At 46.8% G+C, this 20,825-nt stretch overlaps 1 protein-coding gene across 2 annotated transcripts in view; it reads right to left on the bottom strand.

The window, feature by feature from the left end:
• Nucleotides 1-20,825, bottom strand: part of PTPRA (protein tyrosine phosphatase receptor type A) — a 90,527-nt gene that overhangs the window by 38,935 nt on the left and 30,767 nt on the right. The window contains exon 2 of one of the 2 annotated variants that reach the window (XM_018083207.2): nucleotides 19,672-19,743. The exons of the other annotated variant lie outside the window; for it this stretch is intronic. Within the exon in view, the coding sequence (XP_017938696.1) occupies nucleotides 19,672-19,683 (12 nt within the window). The 5' untranslated portion in view covers nucleotides 19,684-19,743. The remainder of the gene's footprint in view (nucleotides 1-19,671; nucleotides 19,744-20,825) is intronic. 2 annotated transcript variants of the gene reach the window in all.

The raw sequence follows: 20,825 nt of genomic DNA, 5'->3' as shown, positions 1-20,825 counted from the left end.
CTCTGCAGTGCTGCCATAACCAAATGTACCAAACAGGAGGGAGAAAAGGAGGAAATGTCATTTTGGGAGGTGCACAAGGGTTGAAACCAAAATCCTACAGAAGGAAAAGGGGCAACATCCAACACATACATAAAGCAAGAGGGATGGTGTGAATGATCCATTGATTACAGGGTTATTTTTGGACATAGCTGTGCTGAGTTAGTGGTTGGACTCAATGATTTTACAGGTCTTTTCCAACCTAAATGAGTCTATGATTCTACTTCTACCTCAATAATACCTTTACATCAGGGCACTGCTCTCAAAGGAGCCATCTCCAAGTAATTTCAGAGGTCTAGATGTGATTTCCAGAAGTGCATTAACATAAATGTGAACCAACCAGCCCATACTCCTCCAAGGAGTACTTTCCTCTACTCCTTTTCCCCACAGCTCCTCCCCATCCTACTGGTCCTGGGTGTGATTTGCCTGGCTTTAAAAACCAAGTTCTCCAGATGTTATGGGATCTCTTTATATCCTCTGTACACCCCTGGTGCCCCAGTGTGTAGATGTTTCTACAGTAATACACTCAGATGTTGACTCCTCCCCATCTCCCTCTCTAGGAGCATGAGCTGTAGGAAAGGCAGACTCAGAGGCTTTGGAAAACATGGTGGCATCTTCATTCTCAATTAAATAATTATCCCATGAGCAGCACAAGAAAGGGTTTAGCCCTGAAGTGCCCACTGGCTGCTTTGCTGAAGGAACACCCTGTTATCTCCACCACCAATTCCCAGAGGATGACAAAGGACTCCTGAGTGGAATTTTGACCTCCCCTCTCACCTCCAATGCAGTAAAGATGATGGGCATGCCTCAGCCTCTAAAGCAGATTTTCACCACTTGAAAAGACACACTCTGGAAAGGGAGAGCACAGGCAAAAGCAGAGTAGCCCTTGCCCTCCCCAGGTGGCCTTTCCTGGCAGCAGAAGGACATTTCAAGTGTGGGACACTCTTGAACCAGCTGGAGGAACCAGTTATTCACGGCAGATGCTGAAATAGTTATTAAGAGTCAAGGAAGGAACATCAGCAGTGGGGTGACTTTTAATCCTTGCTGGTGTGGACTGGAATTAAAATTCATGAGTTTGAAATAAATGGCCACCCATCTCAACTCACATCCCAACACATCCCTGGCTATGAGATTAATGTATAGACAGAATTAATCCAACATCATCTTCCCCCTGACCTATTTGGGCAGAGAGATAAGACCCACTAAAACCACCTCACAACATGGTGCCACTGCCATGGGCTGGTTTGTATCCAAATCGATGCTTCTCCCCCTTCTCTAGAGGACACTCTGAGGGACAGAAGAAGGTGTAACATCTCTGAAAGCTGCTTTAGTACAAGGGAAAGACCTGTGAGAAAGGGAAGTTTCAGGTGACCAGATTCAAGGATGGAGCTATTGCTGAGCAGCTTTAACTCCTCCTCTCTCATCCCAGATTAGTTCCTCAGAACTCACCAGGAATTTTCCAGCTGTTTCACTTGCTGGAAAGATGCCACATTTGTGTGTCAGACTAAACATCTGTGCTTTTAAGCCCGGGATTTTCAGATCAGATCTATGTATTTGTTTGGAGGGGGGAAATAACACCACAAACTGTCTGTCTGGGGAGTTTCATTGAGGAGAACCACCATTATTTCTTCCTCCCCACCCCTCATATCACCCCTCCTCTTCTCCCTCCAAAGGCAAAGTGGTTCAACAGATTTCAGGAAAACACAGGGAAAACCACTACTGTACATTTTTTGTGGTCAGTGTTTTCCTGTTAGGTCAGAGAGGAGCTACCAGAAACACAGTGTGCAGTTGGCACCTTCCCCTCCTGCCTCCCTGCTGCAGGGAACAACCTGGCTCGGGATCTGGGGTTTGAGGGCCAGGTGGATGCCCCAGTATTAACTGGGAAAGTTTATCCCATAAGGGTTGCAGGTGTGTGCACTCATACACCTCCATTCCTGCTCTTACAGGAAGAGGTGTCACCTGTAAGAGGTGACAGGATCCCTCCGGGTTGGTTTCTGGGGCTCCATCAGTCTCCATGAGCTCCACATCAACCCTTTCTCCACCATCCCAACTCTCCATCTGCCCTCACTGCTGGAGCAGCCTTTTGGCCCCTGCTGACACCTGTCCCCACTCTCACTTGAAGAAAAGAGTTCAATATTTCAGCTGGGTCTAATGTATGGTCAGTGCCACCACAGGGAACGTGACCTGTGCTTCTGGTCTGATCCCTCACCAAAGGGACACCCAATGTCCCACAGTCAGGGACATCTCATGTGCCTCAGAATCTCTGTTCTCCCTTCTTGTTTAGTTTTTTTCCACTTAGGGTCTCATTGTGGTGGTGAGGACATTTTAGGTTGCAAGGGACCTTAAAGATAATCTTGTTCCACCCCCTGCCATGGGCAGGGACACCTTCCACTAGCCCAGGTTGCTCCAATCCCCATCCAACTTGGCACTGAACACTTCCAGGGATGGGACAGCCACAGCTTCTCTGTGCCAGGGCCTCACCACTCTCACAGCCAAGAATTCCTCCCCAGTATCCATCTAAACCTGTCCCTGCTGCACAGCACCACCCCAGGCTTGTCCCTGGGTCCCACAAGGCCCTCATGACCCAACAGCATCTTTGTGTGGGGCATTTGCTTCTTTTCCATTTCAAACGACCCGAGATATTACAAGAGCTGGGATGTGACACACCAAAATTGGGGGTTTTACAGCTTGGCAGGTAAAACCATGAGTCACAAAGCACAGGAGCACACAAGGACATCGAATTGCACAAGCCCTGCAGGAACCAGAGGACTCTGTGGGGTGGAAGAAGGGAAAATCTGGCACCTCTTGTTCACACCAGGTGGGTCCCTGGAGCAAAGTATTCCCCAAACTTATGGTACAAGGATCTGCTCACTTGCCATGAGCCAGGGAGGCAGTCTGGAAGCAGGTGACAAGCTGAGCAGCCAAGGACAGTGAGGTGTCCCATCCTTTGGTCTTTACCATCCTCTACGTCCTTCCTCGCTGCGCAGAAGTTCTGGCCTCAGGGACCCAGCTGTTCTTTCAGCAGGAAAGAACAACAGCACCACTCCTGTGTGTGTGTCTTGCTGTTCACACACCTTCCCTCTCCCAGCCCAAGGGAGTTACCTCTCACTCTCTTTCCACCCACTTTACAGAGGAAACCAGCGCAAGGATCAAAGGAGGCTCCTGGCTGGGAGTGGCGAGGGCAGTGACTGGAGAGGTGACAGCGAGGTGACAGAGGTTGAGCAAATTGAGGGGTTGTTCCTTTGTGCCGGACCCTCTGGCCATGTAACCTGAGTGCCAGAGCAGCTGAGAAGCAGAGGAAAGAGGGAAAAGAAGACCTGTGTTTGGGATGATGAAAGAACTGGGTGACTAAATGAAAAGGTGCTTCTCCTGAGTGTTGCTGCACTGGCTCATCCTCAAATGACCCCCATGTTCTACTGGGAGAGGAGAATTTGATTTAAAGTCTTATCCTGGAAGTCCTTTGGTTGCAGTAGGTGAAAGAAGCTCTACTGGGGAAGTGAAGCAACCACAACGAGGAGTTAAGTCCCTGCTGAGCTGAGCCCTGGCATTCCCACAAAACGGTCTAACAGAAGTGGCCTTTTTCCTTCCTTTTCCCCAGCAAGATTCCAAAATGAAAAGCATCTCCGGCATTTGGCTATCCCATGCCCACCAGCAATGTCTGTGGTTTGGGTGGAAGAAGAGCTAAAGGTTTCCAGGGCAACTCCTCACTCTCTCCACACATCCATCTATCTCCTGTGTGGTTTTGGGAGCAAAATCCATGGTAAGGCAGATAGAAGTGGATTTTTAATTTATATTTTTTTAATGGATCCTTTGCAGTGCCTGATCCTAAGAGCTCTTAGCAGCTCCAGGAGGACTGATCCCAGCCTGCTGCTTCCTCTTCTACAGAGGGAGAGAAGAAGCCTCCCAGGGATCTGCATCACTTGCTCATGGATGCTCAAAGCTGTCTGTTCATTCTGGGCCTTGTCATCCCAGCTCTTCTCAAGCTCAGGGAGTCCTTCCTCATGTGATCCTGATGGCCTTAAGTTGGTTAAAGGCAGTGCCAGGCTGTATTTACCTTGGCACCTGATTGCCAATCTGACTCCGCCTTCCAGAGTCCTCCTATTTCCTCCTGGAGTAATTAATTAGTCGCTTGTCCGTGGGGAGAGAAGGAATGAGGAACTTCACCTCGTTATTCCTGTGCCTTTTGCCACTGTGGCCAAACCCTTGGCCATGCCCAACAGCTGCAGTTTGTCACAGCACTGCAAAATACAGAAGTTATCAATAAAAACATCCTTCTTGTTGGATGTTACAGAGATTAAGCTGCTTCCAAAAACGAGATCCAAGGTCACCCAGAAGTGCTGGAGGTGACAAATATCCCTGCGTCGGTTTATAATCCGTGCCAAACAAATCCAGCATATTGGCATAATGTTCAGAAAGGTGAAACACCTGCTGCATATTATTCCCAAAATTTCCTGCTGGGAAAGAAAGGACCCCACTCCTTGCTGCTGCCACAGAAAGCGTTAATCCCAGGCTCCAAGAACTTCCCATCCCAACTGCAGCGCGCCGCTGGCACGAGCCGCTGTCCAACTGACCCAGTTCATTTTACAAAACTGGGTGAGTAAGGACAAAAGCACCTTATTTCCATTGAGAAAACACAATTCCCATTAAGCAAGGTACGATCCCGGCCTCGCTCTCCCGACGGCACGTCCCCTCCTGACCCACTTGCGGAAGTGCCGCGAGCGAGGGTTTGTGCGCCGTGCAAAAGCCTAAAATCACACTTCCCTACAAAGAGCTGGGATAAATTGACCCCTCTAAGCAAAGGGGCTGCCAAGCTTTTATCTCCTCCTCATTGTCCACTTACACTGAAGCGGAATAATGAGACGATACGGGGCTACACGAGGCAGGATTGGAAAACTCTGCCTTAGCAACTCAATTGTGTCCGCGGTGCCTGCGCTGGCTTTTATATCCAGCTACTGGCTTGGAAAGCTGCTCCTGATTTCACACTCGTTCAGCACAGCTGCATTTATGATTTTTTTTTCTGTCCGCTTCCTGCTACCCAATGTCACGGCAAAGGGAATTAGTTGTGGGGTTGGGATCGGGGAAGGCAAAGCAGGGGATTGCTCCGGCTGCGTTTTCGTGCCCTTCATCCAGTTCAGAGCTGAAAAAGTCTCAGGACACAGATGATTTCCTCTTCCCTGCAGAGGTTCTGCCATGGCATTAAAAAAAGAGCAATGAAGGGAACAATAAGCACCAAGATGTGTCTAAAATTAGCGGTTTACAAAACAATCCTGAGTTTATAATATCCCGAGCACAATAAAAGCCAAGAGCGAGCGGGACAATTATTTAAGAACTCCAGGATAAAAGGAAACCTTGATCAAAACTGTTATCAGGGAGGCAAATCTATCTTTATTGTGTTGCAGTTTCGCTGCTTAACCGAAATAACTTGCCTAAAATTGTCATTATGCTGCTTAAAATCAGCTAAATGGAAGCAACACACAGAAATCCCACTGCCTTGCTCAAGCAATCAACATGAGGGCAGCCCACAGTTCTTCCCTATTTTCTGCCAAGGTTTAAATTCCAGTGCATTTGCCAATGGTTTTCCCTTTATACACCTTCACTCCTCACACAGAAAATGGATGGGTTGATTTCCACGTGATCTTCAATCATATCTGCATTTTGGGTCTCAAGTGGTAGGAAAGCTGCAGTTCCCAGACTGTAAGTGAATGGGTAAATTAAGAGGGAAACACCAAAGTTGCCTTTGCTTTGGTGTTGTTATTATTATTTTTAATATAAATTTTAAACAAGGAGCAAAACTTGATACAACAGCAGTGTCAGAAAAATCCCCCTCCTTCTGCCAGGGGAGATGAAAATGTCCTTTAAAATGCTGCAGGGAAATAATATTTACAAATTGCTGCTGAGAGGAGGGATGGAAAACTGGCAGGGGATCGGAGATTATGCAGCATCCAACTTCTGCTGTCCCTCACCACTGGGAGAATTCAGATGGAATTAGAGTTGTCAAGGGGATAAAGTCACTGTCAAGGAGAACAGACTTTTCCTTTTGAAAAGCCTCTTCCAAGGGAAAACCCAGATCCATCAGAAAACCGACCTCGCACTTTTCTAAAGGGGTGAATGTGCTCTGAGCAAGGAATCCAGGGGAGCTCTCCACAGGGTTTTCCTTAGGAGAGGAAACCAAACTGAGACATGGCCACTACCTGTGGCTCAAATTCTTGCACTTGAAATGAGAAAATGTGAGCCCTAAAGCACAGAACCAAACAGAGATGGACACTGTGGTTCCCATGGCCTCAAAAACAGGCACGTGCAAACTGCAGGAAACGATTCTCAGATCTCTCCAGTCCTTGGAAATCCATACCAAGTCATACATCCTTGCTTTTCTTCCCATCAGACACAGCAACCACCTTGGTAGATAAACAGTGGTTGGTGGAACCACTTGTGACCTTCAAGCCATGATTCAGCCACAACACACCAACAGCAGTAGCCACAAAATTTAGAGTTAAAAGCAGGTCAAATCCTAACCTGCTGCACAAGGTTTTCTTATCTCCAATCTGCAAAACCACCAAGGGTAGGAAAGAAGGGAAATAAAATGTTCATGGAACTCAAGAGAAGCTGTGGCTGCTCCATCCCTGGAAGTGTCCAAGGCCAGGTTGGACAGGGCTTGGAGCAACCTGGGATAGTGGAATGTGTTCCTATCCGTGGCAGAAGTTGGAAATGGATGGTCTTTAAGGTCCCTTCCAACCCAAACCATTCTGGGCTTCTATAAGGATATGTTCTGCCCCAATTTCTTCCCCATTCTGAGAGCTCTGACCCCCAGAGCAAATAGGAAACAGGATTTTTTGGGAGTGAAATCAAAGAAAAAGCTGTTCAAATCCCAGTGAAACACGAGGCAGTTTTGGGAGATGCCTCAGCTGCAGCGAAGCTGAAGAGCAACCATTGCTAAGATTGTTACACCCTCCTAAGTCTAGAGAGAGTCACAGCAGGGGCTAAAAAGCCCTTTTTAATTGAAAATATTTTGGAGTGGCAGAATCCCAGCCCAAAAAAACATTAACCCTGTAACCAGTGACCGATCCCAAACGCCACCAGACTCCTCAGTCCAGCTCCCTTCCCCACCTCTCAGGAGCAGGAAATGAAAACCATATGGACTGGACAGGGAAGAGATCTATTAGATCATCTGGTCCTACCCACCACACAGCAAAAGACTGTTCCCTACAAGAAATTTCCCATCCAGGCTCACTTATAGAAGTCCAAAGCGATGGAGTTTCCATCTCTTCTCCCGGGATATGATTTCTCCCTGCGGGAAGCCTTTTCCTATCAAGGCTTTCCTTTTGAAAATCTCTTCATTTCAATTTGCAGCCCCCCCCCTCTCTCCCCTGCCTGAGTGCATTTATGAACTACACTAATGAAACAGATTAACACCAAAGAGGAATTACAATTTAGGAATAAATTAGTTTATTTTCCTTTTATCCTCTACCAAAAAGCCTCAACATGTCAAAGAAAGTCTGAGCCTTTCTGAAATCTTCCTTTTTAAATTGGTCCCACTGCTCATAATTACACCTCCCTCTATCCATACAAGTTACTTTGCTTTTCTTTCCCCCCTCCTTTTTTAAGGAGGAGGAAAGGCAGGCAGAGGAAAGAGTAAGAAAGGGTGGGATAAGGGGAGAGAGGAGAGGGACCCATCCCATCCAACCAGTCTAATTGCTTGCAACACTCCCCAAGTGTATGAAAATGAAGGTTATAATACCAGTGTTGCCTGATGAATATTCCCAACTTCATTCCAGATGCAGGATCTGGGTATATCCAACGACTGCCTCTCCTGCAGGAGGCAACAGCTTCCACCCCACACAAATACCAAGGAGGAGAAAGGATGAGTTTTGGCCAAATCACGGGCAGTGGCTTGGGAAAAAGAAGGGCCAAAGGCTGAAACGCTGCTCCAAAAAATACTATTTTTCACAAAAATGGGAAGAGCTGCAAGAGACAAACAAATCCCCAAATATCCACCAGGCTGAAGGTTGCAGCACGTACTGATAAAGGGTGTAAAAAATGCAATGGCTTTGACTCAAAACGTTCTAAAAAAGATTCTAAATTGATTCTAAAAGTGCTAAATTGGAAAACTCAACTTCAATCTGCCAGTGCCCAGGTCTGATGGTAACAGCTACTCTAATTTATTAAAAAAGATGATTATTTTGGGGGTTAATCATAATGGAAATTCTCACACTTCAACAAATAATGACCCATTGGATCTCAGAGCCTCCTGTCACCTCAGGGCCCTGCCTCAGATTATCCAACCAACAGGAAAGAGAAGTAAATGACAATTAATAGTTGATGCTTTCTCAGCCTACACTTTTAAGGCTTCTCTTCATTATCAGCTTTAACTTAAATGTGGATTCTCTGTTTCCAGGGAAGTCTGGAAAACATAAAAATAAAAGAAGTTATGGGCAAAGATGATGGCAAATGGGTGGAATTGTCCTCTTGGTTTTCCCTATATGACTTGACATGGTTGGATGTGCAACATTTGGATGTTATAAGGGCAATGCCCCCTCTTTTAGAGGCTGTGCCTTCAATCCAGCCATGTTACATGGAATCATGGAATGGTTTGTGTGGGAAGGGACCTTTAAAGATCATCTTGTTCCAACCCCCCCCTGACATGGACAGGGAGACCTTCCACTACCCCAGGTTGCTCCAAGCCCTGTCCAAACTGGCCTTGGACACTTCCAGGGATGGGGAATTACAAGTCATTAAAGGCTCTTCCCATTCCATGAGTGTTCCTGCTGCCTCCATCACCACAGCTGGTGTCCAGCCCAGTTCAGCTCCACCTCTGAAGGTCTACCCTCACGATAGGAATTTTGCTGGCTGGATATCTTCATTCCCTCTTGTTCAAAACACTCAACCAGTGTAAATCCTGTTAGTGCTTCACGAAACAAAAATACTTTGCTATACAACAGCCTGAAAGCCAAAGGGAACATTTTGGGTGGGAGGACTGCTCCAGGTAGGAATCCCCATCGAGAAGGATGGGAGGGAGCTCACACTGCAGAGGAACTATCTGCCTGCTTGAGCAGCAAAGGTTATTTCCCACCCTCGTACAACATGTTCTAATATTTAAAAATATTCAGTTGAATTCCACATCTCCTGTGCCCTTTATTTTCCTGACAGCTTCTCCTGGACGGGAAGTACGGGAAAATCCAAACGGCAGCGACCGAGCAAAGAGCCAGGAACCACTGCAGCCACTGACCCGGGGCCAGCCCTGGGTGTTTTGTTTAAAATGCAACTTAGAGAGAGCTGTAAGGCTAAATATGTATTCTAACTGCTCTAACACTTAGCAGAACTCTAAGAAAAAGCAGTCTTGGAAGTAGGAAATGCACATCTGAAGGGAAAGCCGGAGCCGCTGCACATCTCCCTTTCTTGGCTGCCGGGAGCAGCAAGGAAGTGATTACACAGCATTTATTTGCAAAATCACAGCCAATAAATCCAACAGCAGCAACACCCACCCTCGAATCACTTGGTCCTTGGTGGTGGGGGGGAATGAAGGAGAGGTGTAGGTCTGACAAACAGGCAGGTGCATGGCAGGAGCTCCTCATTCCGAAGCTTTTCGGGAAGAGTTTAAGTCTGTAAGGTGGAATATTCACCCAGGCCTGTCCCTTTCCTCTGCACACGCTTTCTTGAAGCCTAGGAAAGTACAAAGCCCTAGAAAGGCAATGAAGGTTGTGAAAAGAAAACCCCCTGAAAAGGTTTAAAAAAAAATAAAATAGGACTGGGCTGTTGAATGAGGAAACGAGTAAGGGAGAGCAAGAGAAAATAAAATGGTACAAAAAAAGCCATCTCAGTTCCCCTCCCCTTTCCTGGATACAAATACCATCACAAGGAAACCGTAGGAAGCGAATCTGACTGCTTTGAAAATCACTGAGGTCAAAAGCATGAGAGAAGAAAGGAAAAAGGATTAAACAAAGGGATGATATAATCTCCCCAGCCATAATTCAAACCTTCGAGGTATAAATAGCTCCACTACAGGGCTCAAGTCAACCACTAATTTACAGAGCAATCAGGAGGGGGAGGCAGATACCCATCCCCACAAGCAGATTAATCCTTAATTGCTCGGTTTTTTTGCATTTCTGACACCTTCCTTTGAAGTCCCAAAGCCGGTACCGTCTCACAAAAGGCACTGAGGAGCCTGAAAATTGGCGAGAGATGAGCCTTGCTGCTGCTTGTTTGGGCCCCGTGCACAGTCCCAGATGCTTTCCCGGGTCCTCCATTCAAAGAAGAAAGGAGAGGGATGGAATCCACGGGGATAAGGGACGATCAAAGCCGGTGTTTGCAAGGGAAGCGGAGGGAAGGGGGACTCGGTTGCGGGCTCGTGTTTCACAGTGTTTCTGCAAGACCTTAATTGCAGATAAATACTTACTGGGACAATTCAAACGCTTGTGAGCACTTCAATCGCTTCGGAGGCTCCGTGAATCCCTCTAGGAATGCTCGTAAGGACGGAGTGTACGATGCCGGGATGAGAGGAGCAGGATCACCAGGATCATCTGCTTGGTGGGGGACTGTGGCTTCCAGAAAGGGACACCCAACCCCTCCTCCAGTGTTCTGTCCTTCCCTCTCGATTCGAGCTTGATCCAAGGCAACAGCAATAATGGAAATGCAACTATGCAGGAGTTTCTTCGGTCCCTCCAACTGCATCAGCTTTTAGGGGAGAAATTCTTCCCTTCATTCTTCACCACACTGTGAACTTCTGCACTGAGGTTTAAGAGCACATCCCTGGATGTGTCTTTGAGAGCCCTGGTCTTCCTGTTCCCTTGTACATCCCGTGTTCCCAGGGGGAATGACTGAGTGTTTGGTGCTTTCCTAATCATACTGACTGTGTCCTGGCACCTCCTGCACATCCTCTTGTGTCTAGTGGGTTAATTAACCATCCTGCCCCTGCTCAGGTGGGTCCTCATTGAATTCCAGACTATTTAACTAAATAAAAATATCATAACAGAATCAATGGTTTGGGCTGGAAGGGACCTCAAAGATCATCTTGTTTCATCTCCTGACATGGGCAGGGACACCTTCCACTAGCCCTGGTTGCTCCAAGCCCCATCCAACCTGGCCTTGGACACTTTCAGGGATCCAGGGGCAGCCACAGCTTCTCTGGGCAAGCTGTGCCAGGGCCTCACCACCCTCACAGCCAACAATTCCTTCCCAATATCCCATCTAATATCCCCTCCCAATATCTTCCCTCTGGCACTGGGAAGCCATTCCCTGTGTGCTGTCCCTCCATCCCTTGTCCCCAGTCCCTCTCCAGCTCTCCTGGAGCCCCTTTAGGCCCTGCCAGGGGCTCTCAGCTCTCCCTGGAGCCTTCTCTTCTCCAGGGGAACCCCCCCAGCTCTCCCAGCCTGGCTCCAGAGCAGAGGGGCTCCAGCCCTGGCAGCAGCTCTGGGGCCTCCTCTGGACTCTCTCCAGCATCTCCACGTCCTTGTGCTGTTGTTCCCAGGGCTGGAGCAGCTCTGCAGGGGGGTCTCACCCGAGACAGGACAGAGGGGCAGAATCCCCCCCTGCCCTGCTGCCCACGCTGGGGGATCAGCCCAGGGCATGGGGAGGATGGGTTCTGGTGCCAGTGCACATGGCTGGGTCATGTCCAGCCTCTCACCCACCAACACCCCCAAATCCTTCTCCCCAGGGCTGCTCCAGATGGATTCAATGCCACGTAGGCTGGTGAGAAAAAAATAACTTTGCTCCTCCCCCGAAACAGAAGTTGGACAATTCACATCAGAAGTGGATCAAGCACAAAGTAAAAGTCACCAATAGAAATGCTTAAAACACAGCAAATTCTACTAAATTCAGATGTGAAAGTATCACTGAGGAAAAAAAACAAAACAAAATAACAGAACATCTTGTGGTATGAAACCCTCAAAATATATGCTAAAAATTTTATAACACAGAATTCTTCCATATTTTTGCTCGCAAGAATAAAGACCAGGGTAAATGACAAGCTGAAAGGGGCTGAAAGTTGTCTTGCTGTGAGCCTCTGTTAACAAAAATCAGTGTATGGATGAAATCATTCAAGTTGGAAGACTGAGAAAAGGTTTTCAAAGTTCCTTTTCCTTTTCAAAGGAAAAATCTGGCTCGTGGTGAAGAGAAGCAGCAAATCAGTTCATTACATTTCTTCCCTTCTGTGACTGAGAAAATTCATTAAAATCACCATTTCTGCATAAGAAAATAAAGTAATTTCATTACAAGCAAGACACAAAGCACTGAGGAACAGCTTCTTTCCCTGCTACGGTTCAAAATCCAGGGCTGCTCCTGTTGGGTTACAAAGCAGGGATGCTCAAGGCACAGTGTGTGGATCAAGGGTGAGGCTGAGCATGCTGGTGATCATCTGCATCCCATCACTTCAACCAGCATTTCCCATTAAGCACCTGTTAGAGATTGATTATCATCTTCAGCAAGCTGACAGCCCCTCCAAAAGCACAGAGACAGCCACTCTAAAAACAATGAAAACTCCTAAACACCTGCCTGAGGGGGTGAAGAAACTCGTGTCCAGCAGATACTATCTTTTTTTTTTTATTTTTTATTTAAGGGCAAATAAAATTGAAGCGGGCAGTAGATGTTTTAAAGCAGTTAATGCAGAGAAGAACATCTCACTAAAACATCTTCCCAAATGGTACACTGCAGGCCCTATTCAAAGCACATAAAAATAGAGAAATAAGACATTAAATAGGTTTAGATCAAGCCTCTGGCTGGTGCTTTAAAAAACACATTTAATAGATTCACCTCTGAAGCAAAACAGGATCTGAGGGAGATCCTCCAGCAAAGCTGACCTTGCACAGAGCAACTGGCTCAAAACCAGTGCCATACTGGGCTTCCCAGTTTGGTTTTGTGCCTGTTGTGCACCCCCAGTGCAATATTCGAGGGTGGTTTCAGTGTTGCTGGGGGCATCTGAGCCAAGACAGGCACAGTGGCAGCTGAAGAGCACAAAATGTTTCCTGTGACCCCTCATTTGGGGAAACAACTGGAGTTTCAGATTGGTTTTTTGCCTGTAACTGGTGTCTTTAAGGGGACACCTGCTCTGGTGCCCCACCCTTTCCAGATAATTTGATTTTTGCTCAGATTTAACTCTTTCCCTCCAGACCCTTCACACTGTTCTTGGTCATGATGTCCTACCATCTGCCTTTACCACATCTATAGCTTTGAGTTCATCTTTGGGATGAAGGCAGGGAGCTGCTGAGCATCCCAGCAAGTTCCTGCTCAACTCCCATCACTTTTTCTTCCCATGTATCTCTCTGAGTCCTCTTGCATGGATTAAAACATATCCAGACCAATTTCTTTCCTGAAAAACCCAACCCAGCAAGCCAGTTGCTCCATCATCTTTCCACTGCTTAATCCCTTGGGTCATTTCACTCTCTCCTGCAGAGCTTTACCATCCCCTCCACTGTTCTCTGTAAGGAGGAACACAGAGCACAGAGATGTTTAATTAAAGAGTTAATTAAACCCAAATGGGATGCAGCTGCAGAGACCTTCCTGCTCAGCCACACCTGTACCTCAGAAGCTCAGATGTCCTTTTAGATGCCATAATATCCACTCATTTTTTGGTGAGAAATAGCAACATTTAATCCTCAAAACTAGTTTGTCTCAAAACCAAAGCTGTTCTGCAAAAACTAAGGCACAGTCTTGTTCACACAATCTTGTTGACTCAGGAACCTGGTCTAGTGGAAGGTGTCCCTGCCCATGGCAGGGAGCTGGACTAGATGGTCTTTAAGGTTCCTCCCAACCCAAGCCATTCTGTGATTCTATGATACTGTGACTTCTCCAACTTCTTGTACGAGAATGGAAGCTAGTTTTTATGGTAATTTTTAGAAATTATTTTATTTTGTTATTAAGGCCCAGTTCTAGTGGAATCTCCAACCTCCAAACTTCCTCTATAACAACAGCACTTTGACCTTATCCTTCCTCAAAGCTCAGCCCAAGGTAAGACCTGAGGTTGCCAAGAAACATCTGCTGAGCGAGGTACCAGCCAAGCCCCTTGCAGTGGGGAAAGAGCCAAGCAGAGGCAAAACCCAGCTTCAGTGCAGTATAAATTCCATCTGCATTTGAAGTATTTCACTTTAAAGAGCTTTTCCCCTCCCTCCAGCTCTCCAAAGAGCTAATCAACCTTGCTGAATTGCTCACCAAGGGACACGAACCACATCAGATGGAAGCAGAACCCGCCCAAGCTGCGATATTTGATCACGCACAGCCCCCACCCCACAAAAGTTCTCTGCAGCAGCAAAACCATAGGGATTACAGTATTTCTTTCCCCAAATATTGCACATTTCACCTGGTACATCACCCTCTTCCTGCACTACACCAGAGCCAAGTCATCCACTGGGCAGAAGCACCTGGGTAACAGAGAGGATAGGAGAGAAAAGCAAACATCTTGCAAAACACATCAGCCTTGATGGGTATCTATAAAACTCACTCAAAAAACAAATATGGGAATTAAATTCCCTGTCCCTGAGCAACAGTCAACCAAAATCTAGTTCCTCTCTAAAAACAGTCCTCCTCCTTGGTCCACAGAGAACCCTTCCACGTTCCCCAAGAAATAATTTACCTCCTTCCCCAGCGAGCACATCCCTCGGCTCCACAGGTACCAACTGTCCTCCCTCTCACCCGAAGTGTGATTATATTTTGATGAAGCTCAGAGCAAGTGGTGGAGTTCGTAAGGGTGATAACAAATTTTGTGTCAGAACCCGAGGATTTACGCATCAAAAGCTTGCCTGTTTCTCCCCAGCTGCAGCCGTTTCCCTGCTGCCCAATATCACTTCCCATAAAACGCACCCGACACAGGTAAAAGCATCACAGCACCTGGAAAATCTCGGAGAGTCATCAAATTTTCCAGCCTGCCTTATCTGCCCACGTACATCCACAAGGAGAAAAAAAAAAACAACCCAACCCAAATATCTGCTTGCCCTCAGAGTGACCCTGTGTGAAAAGGGAACAGGTCCCTGGCCGGGCACCGGCGGTTCCGCACCACGAGGGGATCATCCACGTGTATAACAAAGCCAAGACAGATCCGTTCAGCCAGGGCTGTAAGAGGTCCACGTGTCACGTGCCAAATTCCAAATGCAATTTTTCACCCTTTGTTTTCGATCACTGCATAATCCATGGAAGGTTTAGACAGCAATATTAAAGGAAAAGTCACCGGTGGAGAGGGAGGAAAACACCGGCGACGGTGCCAGCCCTGACAGGGGATTTCCACGCTTCGCTCTTGGAAAGACCTGATAAGATGGATATATTTGTTTTAGCTTTCAGCAAGGAACCTCAAGGATTTGGATTACAAAATCCTTAAATAACATCACGAGAACTGAGTTCTGCAAAAGGAGATACGAGAAGTTAATGGTGTTGGTAACCACTGACCTGGATAATCCCATTGCTGACCTGGACCCGACTGACTGAATGTATTCCTGAAACCTGGATGTGGTTTTACAGCACATGGTAAGGTCTTGAGGCAAGAAATCTATTGGGTACACTTCCATAACTTCATGGCTTTTGGTTTATATCAGCTGGGACCAGATGTTCCCCTCTAGCCCTGCAAGCTTCAGTGTCTGATACTGTGAAGAAAATGTCACTGAAGCAGCTGCACTTGTGTTTTACCAACAAACCCAAAGCACGTCTGATTTAAATTCCTCCTCTTCTCTGTTAGAAGGGACCTTGAAGACCATCTAGTCCCACCCTCTGCCATGGGCAGGGACACCTTCCACTGCACCAGGTTGCTCCAAGCTCCATCCAACTTGGCCTTGGACACTTCCAAGGATGGGGGGCAGCCAATATGTCACCCGCCAAAATTGAAGGATCTATTTTATGGATGATGTGGATCGACTCAACCCTCTCACAAGACCAAATATAATCAGAAATGTGTTTGAAAACACCAACCTGAAAAAGAACTGCCTCCATAGATTCAGGCCCACCAGCGTCAGCAGTAACTGTGTTTAGCAGTAATTAGCTAAATTAGCACGGCTTGATCTCAGCGGAGACAAGATGCTGAGGAAGCCCTTAAACTTAGCAACCAAACATCACTCAAAACCTGAACCCAGGCTGCAGACCGCAGCTGCAACCCTCATGAAAGCTGAAGCTGTGGTTGCTACGCCCTGGCAACGTATTTTTGAGGCAACCACCAATTTGGTGCAGTTTCCCATCTGATTCAGGCAACAGGTACATCAGTTGCTGGTATCGGTTTTTCAGGACTGAATTTTAATAAAAACAACACGTCTCAGGAGGATGTGAGAGCAGTTGATGTCTGTGCACTGATAGCGATGTCTAATTAACATAAAAATGAGGTTTTCCTAATCACCTGCAAGAGGAAACCTGCTTGAAGAACAAGCTACTGGGGAAAAAAAAATAAATTACTCTTCAGGGAGGTAGTTGTCAGGATAAGATGGAGGGTGGATGTGTTTATTTATACCCAGCAGCTCCAGGTAGGGGCTGCAGGTCCTGACACGCTGCCTGGTGTGGTTCCTGCAAGGTTTTTCTCCTTCCCATCCCCACTCCACAGTCAGCTCTGACCGCCCAGCGCTGGAGGTGTGTGCTGGGTACTGATGGCACTCTGTGCAACACTTCCTACAAATCCCAGGGTATTTTTAGGATGCAGCAGGCCAGGTCAGCTCACCTCAGTGATGTCAAATTCCACGTAGAGGTCTGAAGCTTCAAAGGAAAGAGGTGGGGAGAAGCGCTGGTGGGATTTAGGAGCACTGGTCATTTGGGATTCCTGGTCTCAGGGCAACCTCTGTGTTTCCAAAACGCACTCCAAGGCTCAGCCTGCACATCAACAAGTCTCAAAATGTGAGAGCAGTCTTCAAAGGTTTGAGAAGGGCTGAAGATGTTGGTGGCTTCGACCGAAACTACCAGAACAAACCTACTGAGTGGGGGAAAATGGGCTTGGCCACCGCCCAAAGCAAAAGCCACCAGGATGAACCAGTGTAGGACTGGGATGAGTCCTGAGCCACCACCTCCTCTCACATCTCCTGCAGTTTGCTCAGGGAGAAGATCAAGCTGTGGCACTTTTTGAAGAGCAATCCTTAAGGGGTCTGTCGGTAGCTGGTGCCTCCCCGCTGGAGGGTACAGCTGGAGGGGTCAGAGCTGCACAGCAGCAGCACCCTGATGACAAATTAAATTTCAAGTTACTACGGGAACACATACCAGAGGAAGGAGCCAACCACAATTACTGACTTATCTGGCAGGAAAGATATTTCAGTTATTGTGGGTAGCACCAAAAACAACAGCTCGGTGACGGGCGCTGCTGGAACCGGTGAGGGAAACCACACGTGTCGAGCTCTTCTGCAAATCCACAGGGCACGTCAGCTTGGCTGCCAGCTCCCAAAAGAGGCAACACAGCTGGAGGAGGCACAGGGAAGGATATGGATGGTGCAAAAGTAGTGAATGGCTTTGGATGGGCTTTGTTGAAATAAGACGTGTGGGTTCAGCGCTCGCCCTCTCAAAAACCCGGCACTCAGCGCTGCTGAGTGGTATCAGTGACTGTCCCCTCCACACCTGGATGGTTTCTGCCCTTTTGAGTAGCTCTGGCAGTTGTTTCACACTCTCACAGATAGATCCATACAAAGCCACATCTCCATCTCTTTGTGCACCTTGCTCCAATTGCTTTTCCCCGACCCAGGACCGCTCCCAGGAACGGTGGGACCACAGATGCTCCACCTGTCCCATTGCTCACACCTGCCCCTGATGCTCTGTGCCATAGGGATTTCTTTCAGTAAATAAAGAAACTCTCACAGTTTTCCCCACCAAAGCCAATTTTTGACAAAATAAATCCGTCACAAAAAGTATTTTAGATGAACATCTCAACACATTTACCATAACCTTCTCTACTGTCTACAAGGAGAAAATAAAGAATTACAAGTAATTATTTAATACCATCAAGTTTAGTCAAATTTCTACTCTAAACCTGAGGATGCCAGGTTTAGAGTAGAATTTAGAGTAAAATAAAGAGCTTGATTTTGTACATGAAACCTGGTTTGAAGTCACCCAAACTTCAAGTCATTCTTTCCTCGCTCTTCCTATTGCTACAAAACACCATAATTTTAAACAGTGGATAATTTGAGTCTGCAGCCTGAAAGTTTCTCCAAAACATCAGCTCTTGCTTTTTTTTTGCAGACAGACTGATGACACTGTAGCTCATTTGCTTAATTAGAGATTTACAGAAAGCTCTCTATAGGAGAAGGGGAAACCCTTCAAATGAAAAGCTTTAAGTGCAGAATCAAGAGACCATCCACAATGGCTGTTTACTCCCGTCTTGTACATAATTTTGGGCCACACTATATCAATCAGCAGCTGCAACTAATGGCACTACACTTCCTAAATGTAAAAGTGAGCTCTGCAAGAGGCCAAGCACAATTAAACCAAGATTTTCCTAAGAGGAGGATGTTGCTTTTAGAAAATCGTGCTGGGACGGGGAAAGAAATCAGTGCATAGAATAAACACACAAATCTTGATGCTGTTCCCTTGATTTCAGCAGCTTTGTTTCTATTACTCCATCTTCCCTTCCCTCAAACACCTGGCTTTTGCTGACCACTGCACCAGGTACACAGATCGTTCTCCAAAGGGGTGCTCGGGTGCTGTGGAGCACGGGGAGAAGGCTCACACAGATGTGCATTTTGTAAGAAACAATAATTCATGCAAATCCCTGCTCCAAGCAAATTCCACAGTAGTGCATCTTATCACAAGCCAAACAAAAGGTAGGAATACACTGGAGAACTGTGAACCTGTATTAAAAGAATTTGCTCTTGTTACAGCTTGAATTTCCCCCTCTCCTTCCAACAACTCTCCACCGACACCAAACACCAACCAGCACCCGTTAATCAGAAACGAAAACCCCAATTGTGAGAGGAAGCAAAGTGTGTGTCACATTTGGGAGCCTCTGTGGTGACCCCTAAAGAGGTTAAGACCCTCTTTGCAACTGCAAGAGGAGGCAGAGACCAGCAGTGACCACCACATCGCCCGGATGACGCCTCCAAACACAACAACCACGGCAAAAATGACCCAGCAAGGCAAGAATCCAGATATTAAAGCAGCATAAAAACTAGTTATGAATCCATTTTACTCTGCACACATTTGTATTTCCTTTTCCAAGTTTGCCCAATTGTTTAGTGCTTTTAACATCGGGGATTTTCCTCTGTTTCATCAGTCAAGAATTGAGCGCTCTCTTGCCACATATGGAGATGGACCAGCTTTCCACAGAAGCTCAAGATGATGAAAATAAACGAATAAAATATATTTTTAGTTTGTTTTTTTTTGTTTTTTATTGAGATGGCAAGTTAGAACCTGAATTCCAACTCAACCACTGGGTTTCAGCAGAACAAAAAAATCCCTGTGCTGAGTGCTCTCAAGTAAGAGTCATGTCCCTTCCAACTCCGCACCAACAGAGACCTTATTATCCTTTGGGGGAGGAAGTCAGATTTTTTCCACTTAGTTACATTCCCAGGTAGTTCTTAAATAAGATTTCCCTTCCCTCTGTGTTTAAAGGGACACTTCAGCACAAGTTAATGCGTGGCCACAGTGCCATGGTTGTGTACTGAACCCTAAAATAGAGCGATGACCGTTGGGCCGCCGGCCAGCGCGATTTTATTTCAAGGACAGGACAAATGAGAAGATGCCAAAATTAACAGCACTTCTTCCTACCTTAAATATCATAAGTCAATCGTCCACCTGCATGTCATCAGGAGCCCATAAAGGTTCTTCCAGTGGTGCCCCCTGAAAACAAACAGACGAACAAACAAAGCTTTTCAAACCAAAGAGTTAAAATTCAGCATTGTCTTGGAAAAAGAAGCATTTTTACTGCTGCCAGAAGGGTGATTCTGCTTCATTTTACCAAATGCAAAATGCAGCTTTGCATGAAAAAAATGAAAATAACTTTTAAATACAGAAAGCAAAATCGTGAGTTTCCAGGGTTCAAAGCGCTTTTGGGCAGAGGTGGCAGGAGGGAATTCCAGGGAAGCAGCAGTTATGGATGAGGAAACTAATGTTCCCAGATCGTCCTGATATGTGCACTGCTGCTTGGGGTAAGGAATGTAAAGTTTTTGAGGGTCCACAGCTAGAGGAAATAGGTCATTTCTATCATAGTGAAGGCACCACAATCACCTTGGGCTCCTATGAAGGTGTGTTTCCCCAGACACAAGAAGTTTGGGCATTTGGAAAAGCAGTTCTGTGTCTGTTTATTTATTCCCACTCCAAAGGAAGGGGACAGAAAGCTGCCTGGTGGTATCCAGGATTTCTGATGGCCAACTACCCACAAGACAGTCACCAGTGACTTCTTGAAGCCCAAAGCTCCCTGGATACAGACTTTGGCTGTAGGATCAAGTGTGATCCTAAAGGGAAGAGGCTGAAGCTTGTCCCTGCAGCTCAGGGGACCTGCAGGGATGTTTGGGATGTTCTCAGACCTGCACAAAACACCTCCCTCTCCACCAGCTCTCCTGGTTCCACCAGTGCACCAGCACTGCAGGGGTTCACGGTTCACTCACAACGTCCAGACTGTTTCTGGTTGTTCCCACTTTTACACCACCAGCCAAGTCATTCCCACTCCCTGTGCCTCTGTTCCCTGCCCCAAAACATTTTTTTACCCACACCAGCTTTGAGGCAGCAGCAGGCTCCTCACAGGAATCTGCAGAGCCAACCCCCAGCTAATCCCATCTTCTGGGCTGCTGCTGTAAAGCACAAAATTAGAGACCTGAGGCACTTCTGGATTTCGAGTGGAATATATTTCACCAAATTAATATTTTTTTCCTATCGACATCTCTTCTGCCCAGCCTTGGGCAGGATGTGACCCAGCCATCTGC

Source organism: Manacus vitellinus, unplaced genomic scaffold (genome assembly GCF_001715985.3).
Source record: "Manacus vitellinus isolate BGI_N305 unplaced genomic scaffold, ASM171598v3 scaffold_61_pilon, whole genome shotgun sequence".
NCBI lineage: Eukaryota > Metazoa > Chordata > Aves > Passeriformes > Pipridae > Manacus > Manacus vitellinus.
This window is presented reverse-complemented; position numbering and strand designations above follow the sequence as displayed.